This window comes from Phaeodactylum tricornutum, chromosome 9, assembly GCF_000150955.2.
Source record: "Phaeodactylum tricornutum CCAP 1055/1 chromosome 9, whole genome shotgun sequence".
NCBI lineage: Eukaryota > Bacillariophyta > Bacillariophyceae > Surirellales > Neidiaceae > Phaeodactylum > Phaeodactylum tricornutum.
Window position 1 is genome coordinate 321,399 of NC_011677.1, and position 14,867 is coordinate 336,265.

The 14,867-nt window shown below is 47.1% G+C and overlaps 3 protein-coding genes across 3 annotated transcripts; 2 read left to right on the plus strand and 1 right to left on the minus strand.

Annotated features, from left to right (window-relative positions):
* Window positions 1-653: 653 nt before the first annotated feature.
* On the plus strand, window positions 654-4,018 carry PHATRDRAFT_36007 (predicted protein; the record flags this gene model as incomplete). The annotated part of the gene is made up of 2 exons (XM_002180377.1): window positions 654-3,903; window positions 3,948-4,018. The coding sequence occupies 2 exons, from the start codon at window positions 654-656 to the stop codon at window positions 4,016-4,018; spliced, it is 3,321 nt and encodes a 1,106-aa protein (XP_002180413.1).
* Window positions 4,019-10,712: 6,694 nt separating this feature from the next.
* PHATRDRAFT_36008 (predicted protein) lies at window positions 10,713-11,516 on the plus strand (the record flags this gene model as incomplete). Its single annotated transcript, XM_002180378.1, has 1 exon — window positions 10,713-11,516. The coding sequence occupies one exon, from the start codon at window positions 10,713-10,715 to the stop codon at window positions 11,514-11,516; it is 804 nt and encodes a 267-aa protein (XP_002180414.1).
* Window positions 11,517-12,306: 790 nt separating this feature from the next.
* Window positions 12,307-13,110, minus strand: PHATRDRAFT_36009 (predicted protein; the record flags this gene model as incomplete). Its single annotated transcript, XM_002180579.1, has 1 exon — window positions 12,307-13,110. The coding sequence occupies one exon, from the start codon at window positions 13,108-13,110 to the stop codon at window positions 12,307-12,309; it is 804 nt and encodes a 267-aa protein (XP_002180615.1).
* Window positions 13,111-14,867: the final 1,757 nt, after the last annotated feature.

The window sequence follows — 14,867 nt, forward strand, 5'->3', positions numbered from 1 at the left end:
CGTCAAACCACTGCTGCTCATCCGCACAGTCGTTACTGGTAAACATTCCTTAAGTCTACTTAAGGTCGTTCTCAAATTTCCACGAGCTCCGTAAATTTTGAGGACTAAATCGCTTACATCCATTCGTGTTGTATAAGTGCCAGAGGTATCACTTAAGGTGATATTTATCGGCTTGTGTGACACATTGTTTGAAAGCCGCTTCCCTACTCCCTCGCGCTAACTGGTACCGAGGACCCATTAGTACTGCTTCAGGGTCTTGTCGGTAAGTTACTCGTGGCCTCCCTACTTCCTCGGAGTCGCCGGTGCCGAACCCCCCTTGGAGTCTTCAGGGTTTGTCGGCAGGGTCGCTTCGTGAATACGGGTTGCTCTGGTCAAGTGAGGTAGAGATACCAATAGGCTTGAGGACCTCAGCCCTGATTCCGGTTGGAACGGACTTACTACCCGGCGTAAAGTAGTACGGGGGGGGCTAATCAAACCCTCGTCAGTCCCCGAGGACACTGCCTACGGAGGTAGAAGTGAGTGTACCAGTGCTAGCTTCGTTCACTGGTGTAGGGTCATTTTAACGAAGTCCGCTATAGTATACAGCGAAGGACCTGAACACATAAGTAGTAATTTTCAAGAATTCCTATATTGTGTTGGCTTCTCAGGCCACCATGGTTCCCGCCACCCGGCAAATGACGAGTGCAGCCGTCTATGCCCACCTTTTGGACAACGTACTTCTTCTTCCCCAAGGGCATCCTATCCGCCTCAGTTTTGAGCAACAAGGATATGAATCGGCTGATGATCTTCTGTGTATTTTTGAGAATGAACTTGAGTCTCTTGGATACACTCCTTCTGTCCTTCCCGACGGCCTGGAAAACCCGCCAACTATACCCCTTCTCATGGCGCACCGACAGATCATACGTCATTTCTTGCGCTGGCAGGCATCTTTGGAACGACAAAAGGGGACACCCTTGAAGAACTCCGAACTTGTTGCACTTAACAATGAAGATTTTGTCCTTTACCGTCGCTCAGCCCTTGGTCAAGTCTCGACAGCAACTGCACCGGTTAATGCTTCCCCAACTGTCCAGAGCCCCATAGGAAAGACACGTTCGGCTGTCGAGGACTTCAAGCGTGGGATCAAACGTGACAAAACTCACTATCCCGTGCTTAAAGATGATCGGTACTGGGACAACTTTTATCGGTCGTTTGTTGTTACTGCCGTAACACATAACGTTGACAAAGTTCTAGATCCGACGTACATCCCTACCGATCCCTTGGAGAAATCCCTTTTTGAAGAGCAGAACAAGTTCGTATATTCTGCTCTAGAGCATACTCTCCAGACGGACATGGGCAAGAACATTGTACGCGAGCATAGTTTCGACTTCAATGCCCAGGAAGTTTTCCGTAAGGTTGTGAAACACTACACAGAGTCCGCTAGCGCGAAGATTAGTTCGTCTACTACCCTGGGATACCTTACAACTGCAAAGTACGGATCGTCATGGACTGGCACAGCAGAAGGTTTTATTCTTCACTGGAAAAATCACTTGCGCATCTACAATGACACTGTTCCTGCTGGTGAACAGCTTCCTCAGCAACTATGCCTTAGTCTTTTGGAGAATGCTGTTCATGATGTACCTGAGCTTCGACAGGTAAAAATCACTGCAACTCTTGACTTAGCAAAGGGAGGTAATCCTATTAGCTATGATGGTTATCTCAGTCTACTACTCGCATCGGCATCGCTCTACGACAACGGCAATAATCTATCTAATTCTCGTAGTGGCAAGAACAAGCGCAACATCTATGCTAATGAACTAGAGTACAATCCGATGGATTTTGAGAGTAAACCGGATGTAGACTATGATATAGATGTGTCGCCTACCGCAATCTACGAAGCCAATGCTCATGCCCGTAACAGCAGTTCCCGGAATCGTAGTCCGGCAGCTAATCGCGAGCGACCTTACATCCCTCGTGAAATGTGGAACCTGCTCTCCGACGATGCCAAAGCCATCCTCCAAGGCTTAATAGCCCCCGGGAAGCAGGCCCCGTTGAATAATACGCCACACCAATCGTTGCAGGCCAATACGCACGATACCATTGGCGCGGAACGAATCACAACGGACACCTTCCATGATTGCGCACCCGAAACTGAATTGCTTGCCCACCTGACTGAGCGTGTTAGTCACATGAGCGACGGCGACATACGTAAGGTACTTGCCGCATCTCGTGATGGTCCCGCCTATGATGAGCCCACACCACTGCAATCTAACGTACTTCAATATCAAGTGTCTCGTCACAACGTCATTGAAACTACGGCAGCCCTCGTCGACCGTGGAGCCAATGGAGGTCTTGCCGGCAGTGATGTCATGGTCTTGCATAAAACAGGTCGTTCTGCAACCATCACAGGTATCAATGATCATACCTTGTCCGATTTGGACATTGTCACCGCTGCTGGCTACACTGAATCCCAAAATGGCCCCATCATTCTCATTATGAACCAATACGCCCATTTGGGACAGGGTAAAACTATCCACTCCAGTGCACAGCTTGAACACTATCGCAACCATGTCGAAGACCGTTCCCGTACTGTAGGAGGTAACCAGCGAATTGTAACATTGGATGACTACATCATCCCATTGCACATTCGACAAGGACTCGCGTACATGGATATGCGGCGTCCTACCGACAAGGAACTTGCGTCCCTTCCACACGTTGTCCTAACCTCCGACGTAGACTGGGATCCCTCCGTACTTGACCACGAAATTGATCTCGCGACCTCTTGGTATGATGACATATATGATTTGCCTCAATCACCTTACGTTGAACCACGTTTTGACCATACAGGCAAATACCTCCATCGTCACATTTCCCTTTGCAACCATCGCGATGACGTTGTTGACCGCGTATTATATTGCCAACGGCACCTCGTCACGAAAAATGTGCAAGATTATGAGGCCCTTCGTCCGTGTTTTGGATGGGTCTCTGCTGAAACCGTTCGCAAGACCATCATGGCGACCACGCAGCATGCACGCGAAGTATATAACGCTCCGTTACGCAAACATTTTAAGTCTCGCTTTCCCGCTCTAAATGTACACCGTCGTAATGACCCAGTTGCTACCGATACCATTTGGTCCGACACCCCTGCTGTCGATAATGGTGCTAAATTTGCACAACTTTTCGTTGGTCGACGCTCCCTTGTCACCGACGCTTACCCCATGAAAACTGACAAAGAATTCGTCAATACCCTTGAGGACCATATCCGTTACCGGGGTGCCATGGACAAATTGATTAGCGATCGTGCCCAGGTTGAAATCAGCAAAAAGGTCACCGATATTACACGCGCATATAATATCGACCAGTGGCAAAGTGAACCAAACCATCAACACCAAAACTTTGCCGAACGTCGTATTGCCACTATCGAGGCTAATACCAACAACATTCTCAATCTTTCCGGTGCCCCTGATTCCGCCTGGTTACTTTGCGTGACATATGTTTGTTATGTTTTCAACCATTTGGCACATGAATCCCTAGATAACCGCACTCCCCTTGAAGTCCTCACCGGCTCCACGCCTGATATCAGTGTTCTCCTTCAGTTTCATTTTTGGGAACCGGTCTATTATAAGCTCGAAAATGCGACATTTCCTTCTGGTGGTACCGAACAACAAGGACGTTTTGTTGGCATAGCCGACTCCGTCGGCGACGCTCTCACTTATAAGATACTTACCCACACCACCAACCGCATTCTTCATCGCTCTAGTGTCCGTTCTGCGACCATTCCCGGACAAACCAACCTACGCCTTACGCCACAGGATGGGGAGAGTGGTCCTAAACCCATCAACTTTATCAAGTCGCGTAGAACCGAAAACAAAAATTCCTATGCCATTAAGGAGTTGCCTGGTTTCACACCTGATGACCTTATAGGTCGTACGTTCCTCACCGACACTCGGGATGATGGGGAGCGTTTGAAGGCACGAATCACGCGGAAAATATTGGACCCAGACAAGCCCTCGGATGTAAAGTTCCTTGTCGAAATCAATGATGGTGAATATGACGAGATTCTAGCATACAACGAAATTCTAGATAAAATCGAGACGAATCTAGATAAGGAACTCCATGACACGGAACGACAGTGGAGTTTTAAGGACATCGTCGCGCACGAAGGACCTCTTTTACCACGCGATAAGAACTACAAGGGGTCCAGATTCAACGTACTTGTCAATTGGGAGACTGCGGAGTCTACCTATGAGCCGCTAGACGTTATCGGTGTCGATGACCCAATTACATGCGCTGTCTATGCTAAGAGTCAAGGACTATTAGACACTCCAGGATGGAAGAAATTCAAGCGCCTCGTAACTAGGGATAAGCAGGTCCAGCGACTCGTCAACCAAACTCGTCAGCAGACTAGTCGAGTCGAGCCCACTCACAAGTTTGGCTACCAAATTCCTCGCGACCATAAGGATGCCATTGCTATTGATACGCTCAATGGTAATCGTAATTGGCAAGATGCAGAGAGTATTGAGAGAGCCCAGCTCCACGAATATGAGACTTTCGTTGACATCGGTAAGGCTACCACACTCGGTAAACATGTTACGAATGCACCCAAAGGCTACAAGAAGATTCGTGTCCATACCGTATACGACGTCAAGCATGACGGTAGGCACAAGGCCAGAATGGTTGCTGGAGGGCATCTAACTCCTGTCCCAACCGAAAGCGTGTACTCTGGTGTGGTCTCTCTACGCAGTCTTCGTATTGTTGTCTTCCTTGCTGAATTAAATGGACTTAAGCTATGGGGAGCTGACATAGGCAATGCGTATCTGGAAGCAAAAACAAAAGAGAAGGTGTTCATTGTTGCAGGCCCAGAATTCGCTGAACTCGAGGGACACATACTTGTTATCAACAAGGCTCTCTACGGACTTCGAAGCAGTGGCCTACGTTGGCACGAACGGTTCGCAGATACCCTTCGCGATCTAGGTTTCACCGCTAGCAAGGCAGATTCTGATGTTTGGATGAGAGAGAATAGTGGTGTCTATGAGTACATTGCAGTTTACGTCGATGATATAGCCGTTGCTGCCCAGGACCCCGAAGGAATCATCCGTCAACTCAAGGAAAAGTACAAGTACAAGCTAAAGGGTGTAGGCCCATTGCAATACCATCTGGGGTGTACTTTCGAACGCGATAAGGATGGTACGCTGTCGTATCACCCAAAGAAGTACATATCGAGAATGATGGAACAATATGAGCGAATCTTCCAGGAACAACCAAGGATGTACGTATCGCCGCTGGAGAAGGGCGATCACCCAGAGCTGGATTCGACTCCTGAACTTGATGAAAACGGTATCAAACAGTACCAGTCTCTTATTGGTAGTTTGCAATGGTTGATTACGCTTGGCCGCTTTGATATAGCGACAGCAGTCATGAGCATGTCTAGATACCGGGTGGCACCTCGTGAGGGGCATCTTGACAGACTAAAAAGGATGTACGGATACATCAAGAAAATGAAGAATGGTGCAATCAGGGTCCGAACCGATGAACCAGAATATACAGACCTCCCCGACAAACCACGTGATTGGACGACTTCGGTGTATGGGGATGTTAAAGAACTGCTTCCCCATAATGCCCCGACGGCTCTTGGAAAGTACGTGATGCTGACCAGTTACGTTGACGCAAATCTATACCATGACATGGTAACGGGTCGCTCCGTAACGGGTGTTTTACACCTTGTCAACCAAACCCCATTTGAATGGTATTCCAAAAGACAAGCAACCGTCGAGACAGCCACGTACGGTTCAGAATTTGTTGCCGCACGTATTGCAGTCGAGCAGATTATAGACATACGAACCACCTTACGATTCCTTGGAGTTCCCATACGGGGCAAGTCGGTACTTTTCGGAGACAATCAATCGGTCATTATTAGTTCGACGGAACCGCAGTCTCCAATCAACAAGCGACACAACGCATTGTCCTACCACAGGGTGCGTGAGGCAATTGCCGCTGGGATTGTTGATTTTCGGAAGATCTTGGGTGCTGAGAATGTTGCCGACGTCCTCAGTAAGCATTGGGGTTTCCAACAAGCGTGGCCTGTTCTAAAACCACTTTTGTTTTGGCAAGGAGACACATCAAAATGTGAGGTAAAGGATTCCAAGCCATCAAGTCAGGCCGATGGGGAGTGTCACGGTATACACCAAGGCGACATGTCCCTACGACAAGTGACACCTAACATGGGTAACGGAAGTGTGAATCAGAGTAAAGAGCATGGTGGAACCGTGGCATTTATGTCGGCCTTATTGCACGACACAATGTATTCGCGCCGTGATCAAGGATATCCTTTGAGTGAAGATGCAGGAGCAGAATACAAGAATGAGGATTAGGATACAGTCCCACGAATTACAAGGCAAGTTACAGACAGGTTTGGATACTCGCTGAGTGATTCTATGTGGGATTTATACTTAGAAGGGATATACTCTATGTGGGAGTAAGATTATCTGGCACATGGTAAGAGGTCTTCTATCTGATAGAATGGCCAATTCTCATGGACTAGTAGTAGAATAATCTTCCTCTCATTGTTTTAGAAAGTCATTGATCCAAATATTGCATTAGCATAGGTCCTCGTATCCGCTGTCTAACCCGTGGGGAGCGTCGTAAGCGAGTTGAGTTTTACAGTCCCTAAGTTCACTTAGGTGTATCGCAGGTCGTTCGTAATAACGCCCACCTTGCGTTTACCAGGTATTGTCGACACAGCGTTTCCTGTTCTACGTACGTACATTGGTTGTACTACGTAACAAATACATTGGTTCCCAGAAATGAAATTGAAGGTGTACACTAATATTGGGAGTACTGCCGGAAAGAATTTCGAGAGGGGTTATCACAATATACTACCAAAGTACACCGTGTGGACAGAAAGCTGTTAGGAACAGAGTCTGGTAATCCAGGGAGGGCACTATTACAAACAACCGGCAATACACCTAAGAGACTTAGGGACTGTAAAACTCTATTTGTTGATGACGCTCCCCACAGGTTAGACAGTGGATACAAGGACCTATGCAATAAAGGCAGTACGGATCAAAGAACTTATGAAACAATGATTGAAGAATTAGTGCTATAAAATAGTTCTTGTTGTTCCTCCAATTTGCCAAGATACAACAAAACCTGAGGAACAAACTCAAACAAAACAAAATATCTTTCCTTTGCCATAGTATCCTTATACCATGGCGCACACTCACATATACTATAGTGGAACCGGAAATACCTTTCAAAACACACATGACACGGAAAATGGAGCGCATACATTTACATCCGCTAGTCAGGTGATAAGGATTGGCTGTCCCACTCTGTTGCCACTGTCAGAACACAACTGACTTTGTCACGTTCTCTCCAATGCCTGATACATTGTTATACTTAGGAATTCCATACAAGAAGACCAAATTAAGTTCTATGCAACTCACTTCATGCTTGTAAACACTCCAACTGCCATCCATCATGTCAACACCTAACAAATGGACATTCTTGGTGGACATGTCGCATGGTACTAAACCGTGACAGGGGTCCAATTGTGTAAAGACTCATGTGCCAAATGATTAAATCAATATCAAATGTAGGAAACACACAATAACCATGTAAAATTGGGAACACCAGTTTTGTTTAAAATATTATTTGCGTTTGCTTCAACAGATGTAATTTGAAGTTCAGCATAATTTTGGTGCTGATGATTGGGCTCACCCTGCCATTGATCAATGTGATAAGCACAAGTAAGGTCAGACACTTTCTTGCTGATTTTGGCCTTGGCATGGTTGCTGATAAGTTTATCCATGGCGCCTCAATGACAAATATTGTCCTCAAGAGCATTAGCAGATTCTTTGTCAGTTTTCATAGGATAAAAGTCGGTAACAAGCAGTTGTTGGCCAACAAATAGTTGCACAGATTTAGCTCCGTTATCAACAGTGGGTGTATTCAACCAAATGGTATTGGTAACCACAGCCTCATTGCGGCAATGAACATTGAGTGCTGGAAAACAGTACTTGGAATGATTACGCTTAGGTGCATTATAGACTTTGCAAGCAAAGTGCGTGGTGGCCAAAATGGTTTTCTTGACTGTGTTGGAGGAGACCCAACCAAGGCAAGGACGCAAGGCTTTGTCATTATGTGTGTTGCAAAACATGTTGTGCTTATTTAACAAAAGTATATTGTCAATAGCTGTGGAATGAGCAACACTGCCAGGTGACAAAAACATATCAAAATTTGCAACATGTTGGTGTTGATATTCACCAGTCAAATTTGAAATGGGGCTCAATGTACGGATCATATGGGAGATCCTGGATAGCATTAATAAATCAGTGGCAAGTTCAGTTTCATTGTCAGTAAGGGATGGATCCTGTCACAATATACACCACTGTACACCGTGGGACAAAACGCTGTTAGAAACAGAATCTGGTAAGACTTGTGGGCATTATTACAAATGACCTGCAATACACCTAGGCCGGCTTAGGGACTGTAAAACTCTACTTGTTGGCAATGCTTTCCTTGGGTTAGGCAGCGGATACAAGGACCTATGCAAAGGCAGTACGGATCAAAGAACTCATAAAACAATGATAGAAGATTAAGTTCTACAAACTAGTGCCTTTTGTCAGATCATATCCAAACTTGACTGCAGTCCTGGCAGCTTCACCAATTAAACCTGAATCTTCCATGCTCACCATAGTATCCATATAATGCAAAGTCCGTTCTTGCATACTTATCAAGGAATTGTAAGTATCTGTTGTAACACACATGGTATAAAAATTGGGTCCTGTCAATTTGCATCCGTTTCCCTTGTGTTTCCATCCAAATATTTCTTTCCGTTGAACCAATTACTTCCTTGTTGCAACTGAAGTCTCCATACTAATCAAGAGCCTTCTCAAAGTAAGTAGGGAATACTGCAAATCCGTGCCCATGTATCTTCTCACTATGCCATAATTAAATAGGAATGCATATAATAAGGCCAATTCCACTGACATGTACACAACTTTCAGTAAACATGTATACACTTGATTTCTGCTTGTGACACACTTGTTTTGAGATAAATGTCTCAAAGACACACGGGACGGGTACATACCGTGAGAGATCCCAATTGACACCGGAAGTAAACACAATGTGGGGCAATGTGTCAAATTCCGCATCGGAAGGAGGTTGCATGTGCATATAAGCAAGTCCATGAAAAAACATGTAGAGGAGTAACATAGTTGTCTAGAGTAACAATGCCTTGTTTACCCCCCAGGATACAAGAATGGTCTTCAACACTATTCTTGTGGTACTCAAGTTGCGCACTAGAATGAATCGTTTTCCCTTTTCCATGGTGTGCATACTGGTGAAGTATGACAATGATGGGTCCATTTTGAGATTCAAGGAGGCGGGCGGCGGTGACAATATCCCAATTGTTGTCTTAACATTAGTATTGCACAACTTACCAGGGTGTTTACGACAATCTAACGTTCTAGTGCATTCAATTGCTAGATTGTAAATGAATTGCGTGAATAATCTATACTGTTTCCTGCTCGTTGGAAACCATACTAAATCCATGGGACTTGAAAGTGAATGTGGTGGGATCCACTGTTAGAATTGGAGTTCTTCCCAATCTCAAGTAATTCTGTGTAGAGAGATTCTTGTTGTCCCGCTTTGAAATTTAAATGCTGCTTTCGTGAACCCTTCTTGATTAAGGCTCCCTTGATATATTGACCTTGATTAGTGTACCGCGACTCCTGGGTTTCTTGGTTAGGTTCATCCATGGCTGGAGTCATAAGGAAGAGTTATTCGCGTATGACGAAACATGACTTCATATACATATGATAAGTCTCTCCATACATATGTTACAAAGTAACATTGATGAGCTCGCTTCGGTGCGGCACTGAAAATCAAGCATGAACATGACGTCACAAATCTAAAAGTAACGCCGTGCGGAAGCAGTTTTGACAATTATTACAAGAAGGGTTTGCAAATGTACTACTTGTACCGGTGCTTACCTGTAGTCTACCGTACCAAATGTGTAGTCAATACAATAGGCCTTGGCACGTGTACTACTTTTAATGGTGCTTAGGTGTAGTCTACTGTAAGTAATCTATTTGTTTAACAAAAGTAACCGACCAACCAAAAGATAGGGACTTATGCAAGTCGAAAAATCAAAAGAGGATATACAAATATGCCAGATATGTACAGTCAACTATAATTCGTTTCTCAGCTTGCCTCTTGAGTGAAGAAGATGTATGTTTCGATTTTGCAATCGCGTGTTTGTGCATCACAGTCAAACGCGTATGTATCCTGTTGGTCTTGATGTCCGGTCTAGTGCCATGTCGTGAGCGAAGAATACAAAACTGACGGTCAGGAGATGAAAGACAAGCCAAAACAACCTCATACCGTTAAGTAAGCAAAAGGGTCGACAGCACAGCGAAAATGTCAATCGTGTTGCGAAGCGTTTGCACGTGTACTACTTGTATTGGTGCGTGCACGCCCGCTTGCTTCTCTTTCCGCGAAAAGATGCTCACTGTCAATCGTTCTACAATTCATGTAAGACGCGTTTGCAAGTGTAGTACTTGCAATGGTTCATGCAAGCTTGCTTGCTCCGCTTTCAAATCTTGTTGGCTCCCGCTCCCACTCGACCCGCCTTTCGTCGAATATGCAACACCTCTCATAAAACCAAAAAGCAAGCAACGACAAACAGCAACCTGCCCACCAACTCAACCAATACTTCCACAATCCCTCACACCATGAAATTTACTGCCCCGAACGTCGCCCTCTTCCTCCTCGCCGCCCTCCAGGCCACCGCAACCTCCGTCCATGCCACCCGCTTCTGCAAGGAGCATGGTGCCCTCATCCCCGTCACCGTGGTGAGCGCCACATCTCCCGACGCTGACGGCCTGAAGGACGGCTTCGAGGTCTTCCGCGACCTGCTGGGCGGGGAAAACAACGGGAACGGGGCGGCGCCCTCCGCGGAGGGTCACCGCCAGGTGAACTGGGACGCACCCATAGTGCCCTTCGACATGCCGGGCGACTTCTTCGCCACGACTGTGGACCGCGGCCTCAACCTCCGCTCCAAGCGCGACGAGTTCCGCGTCAGCAACCCCGACCCCAAAGACGGCCCCAAGGACGACCTGTTCGATTCCATCAGCCCCAGGGCCGCCAAGGACTTCCAGACCTTCTCCGCCTTTCGCCTTTTCACGGTGGCGGGCGGCGACAACGAATTCGTAGCGGAGTTCACCGTGCCCGGAAGCCATAAAGAGGCCACCGTGGCGGGCTTTGGCGCTGTGCTGGTCGATGTTGACCTTAGCCACAAGACCACGCTGACGTTCTACGCCGACAGCGGCTGCATCATCGCCCAGGAAGATGCCAAGGCCCTCAAAGACGGCCTCTCGTTTGTGGGCCTCGTCTCCCAATCGGAAAAGTTCCCCATTGCCAAGGTGGAGGTGGAGCTGGGCACCAAGGCGATCGACGACACCAGCCGCTTTCGCGGCTTTGCGGACTTCGTCGTCATGGACGACTTCTTGTACAGTGAGCCCCAGGAGCTCCACTAAGTGTTCGATTGGCACTAGTCCAGGCGGCGCACGGTTGGCGCAGGGAAGTGAGCAGGAAATTTGCGCACTTATATATGCACAGTAGAAAATAAAAGCAAATGACTAATTGCGACACGTACGTGTACTAGTTTTCTTGTAGACAATTCCTCTTACGTACGGTCTGCGAAGCTGTGAAGGAAACCTGCAACCAAAAGCCAGCCAACAGGCGAAAATAAAAGTGAATGACTTATTGCGACATGCACAAACAATTGACCAAACTTGAGCATTGTCAGTTGCATAAGACTCTTCTTCATAAGGACAGTGCGCAATCGTCTCTTCAAATGCATCCATGTAATGAATTATGACATGAAAATTGTATTTGTTGCATGTTTATTGATAGTGAATGGTTCTGGAATGGCATACGGCATTTGTTATCAACATCACTTACAGTTATTTTTTTTACAAGATATCTGTGCACCTTATCTTGCTTGTGTATATTGTTTGTAACCCTACGCGCACTTCTTAAAAAAATTTGGAACAACAGGATCTCCAATAGCTCACCTTATCCAAGAAGAAGAATAACCTGAAGGGCATGATAACAATTAAACGGATACATTTGAAGAGGTGATTGCGCACTGTCCTCATGAAGAAGAGTCTTATGCAACTGACAATGCTCAAGTTTGGTTGATTGTTTGTGCATGTCGCAATTAGGCATTAGCTTTTATTTTCTACTGTGCTTTTAAGTGTGCAAATTTCCTGCTCACTTCCCTGCGCCAACCGTGCGCCGCCTGGACTAGTGCCAATTGAACACTTAGTGGAGCTCCTGGGGCTCACTGTACAAGAAGTCGTCCATGACGACAAAGTCCGCAAAGCCGCGAAAGCGGCTGGTGTCGTCAATGGCCTTATTGCCCAGCTCCACCTCCACCTTGGCAATGGGGAACTTTTCCGACTGGGAGACGAGGCCCACAAACGAGAGGCCGTCTTTGAGGGCCTTGGCATCTTCCTGGGCAATGATGCAGCCGCTGTCGGCGTAGAAGGTCAGCGTGGTCTTGTGGCTAAGGTCAACATCGACCAGCACAGCGCCAAAGCCCGCCACGGTGGCCTCTTTATGGCTTCCGGGCACGGTGAACTCCGCTACAAATTCGTTGTCGCCGCCCGCCACCGTGAAAAGGCGAAAGGCGGAGAAGGTCTGGAAGTCCTTGGCGGCCCTGGGGCTGATGGAATCAAACAGGTCGTCCTTGGGGCCGTCTTTGGGGTCGGGGTTGCTGACGCGGAACTCGTCGCGCTTGGAGCGGAGGTTGAGGCCGCGGTCCACAGTCGTGGCGAAGAAGTCGCCCGGCATGTCGAAGGGCACTATGGGTGCGTCCCAGTTCACCTGGCGGTGACCCTCCGCGGAGGGCGCCGCCCCGTTCCCGTTGTTTTCTCCGCCCAGCAGGTCGCGGAAGACCTCGAAGCCGTCCTTCAGGCCGTCAGCGTCGGGAGATGTGGCGCTCACCACGGTGACGGGGATGAGGGCACCATGCTCCTTGCAGAAGCGGGTGGCATGGACGGAGGTTGCGGTGGCCTGGAGGGCGGCGAGGAGGAAGAGGGCGACGTTCGGGGCAGTAAATTTCATGATGTGAGGGATTGTGGTAGTATTGGTTGAGTTGGTTGGCAGGTTGCTGTTTGTTGTTGCTTGCTTTTTGGTTTTATGAGAGGTGTTGCATATTCAACGAAAGGCGGGTCGAGCGGGAGCGGGAGCCAACAAGATTTGAAAGCGGAGCAAGCAAGCTTGCATGAACCATTGCAAGTACTACACTTGCAAACGCGTCTTACATGAATTGTAGAACGATTGACAGTGAGCATCTTTTCGCGGAAAGAGAAGCAAGCGGGCGTGCACGCACCAATACAAGTAGTACACGTGCAAACGCTTCGCAAAACGATTGACATTTTCGCTGTGCTGTCGAGCCTTTTGCTAAATTAACGGTATGAGGTTGTTTTGGCTTGTCTTTCATCTCCTGACCGTCAGTTTTGTATTCTTCGCTCACGACATGGCACTAGACCGGACATCAAGACCAACAGGATACATACGCGTTTGACTGTGATGCACAAACACGCGATTGCAAAATCGAAACATACATCTTCTTCACTCAAGAGGCAAGCTGAGAAACGAATTATAGTTGACTGTACATATCTGGCATATTTGTATATCCTCTTTTGATTTTTCGACTTGCATAAGTCCCTATCTTTTGGTTGGTCGGTTGCTTTTGTTAAACAAATAGATTACTTACAGTAGACTACACCTAAGCACCATTAAAAGTAGTACACGTGCCAAGGCCTATTGTATTGACTACACATTTGGTACGGTAGACTACAGGTAAGCACCGGTACAAGTAGTACATTTGCAAACCCTTCTTGTAATAATTGTCAAAACTGCTTCCGCACGGCGTTACTTTTAGATTTGTGACGTCATGTTCATGCTTGATTTTCAGTGCCGCACCGAAGCGAGCCCATCAAGCCATTGGTACACGACCCTGCGGAGCCTTTCTTTTCGCTCACCCTCCGACTCCGCCAAAGTCGTCGCCGTCAAAAGAACTTTCTCCGCGTACAAGGCCAAACGATATCTACAGCGACCTGTATGGAACGCATTTCACCAGTACGGTCCATGGTTTCCTTCCTCCACCGTGACCAGGTCGAGCTAGACCTACGGTAGACAGTTTTGTGTTCAGCTTGAGGGGATGTGTATCCTGCGATACATCGCCCAGTGCAAGAAAATACGGAACGCATAATCCTTTGGGAACAATGCTTCCAGCCCGAAGAGCAACTTATTTGAGGATGTATCCGTGACGAGTCCGACTGTTGATATTTCGGATATGCTCCATGGATCTCTGTCAGGAAAGGCGGTTGGTCCGGAAATTAGCAAGAAATTGACAAGTGAAAGGGAAACTTATCCTTCCGACGAAGACGGCATTGAGGGGAAGGAACAAGCTCTTTCGCCTCTCGCGTATGATGTGATTGGATGCATACCCAACACTGTTTTGAAACTTCCAATTGCATCAGGCGGACCTTACGATGCAAATGTGGAGGCGCGTGTCGGGTCTATCAAATTTGGGGCTGACGGCTGGATGGTCTGGAAGGATTTGGAGATGTTATTTATGTTTAGGAGAATGTGTTTTTGTTTAGTTACATAGTCCGTATTCCGGGAAAGTAGGTTTAATAATGTGAATCACTCGACGTTCAAGTACAAATATTATTTTTTGGCAGCTTTTGCGTTAATAGATGATAAGACAAATAGATGGAATGCGTTTACCGGCCTGCATCAAAAGGGATCGTAAGACGAAGAGTAGCTGGAGTATTCATTGGTCCATCAGGGCTAGTGCAACCATGCTTACT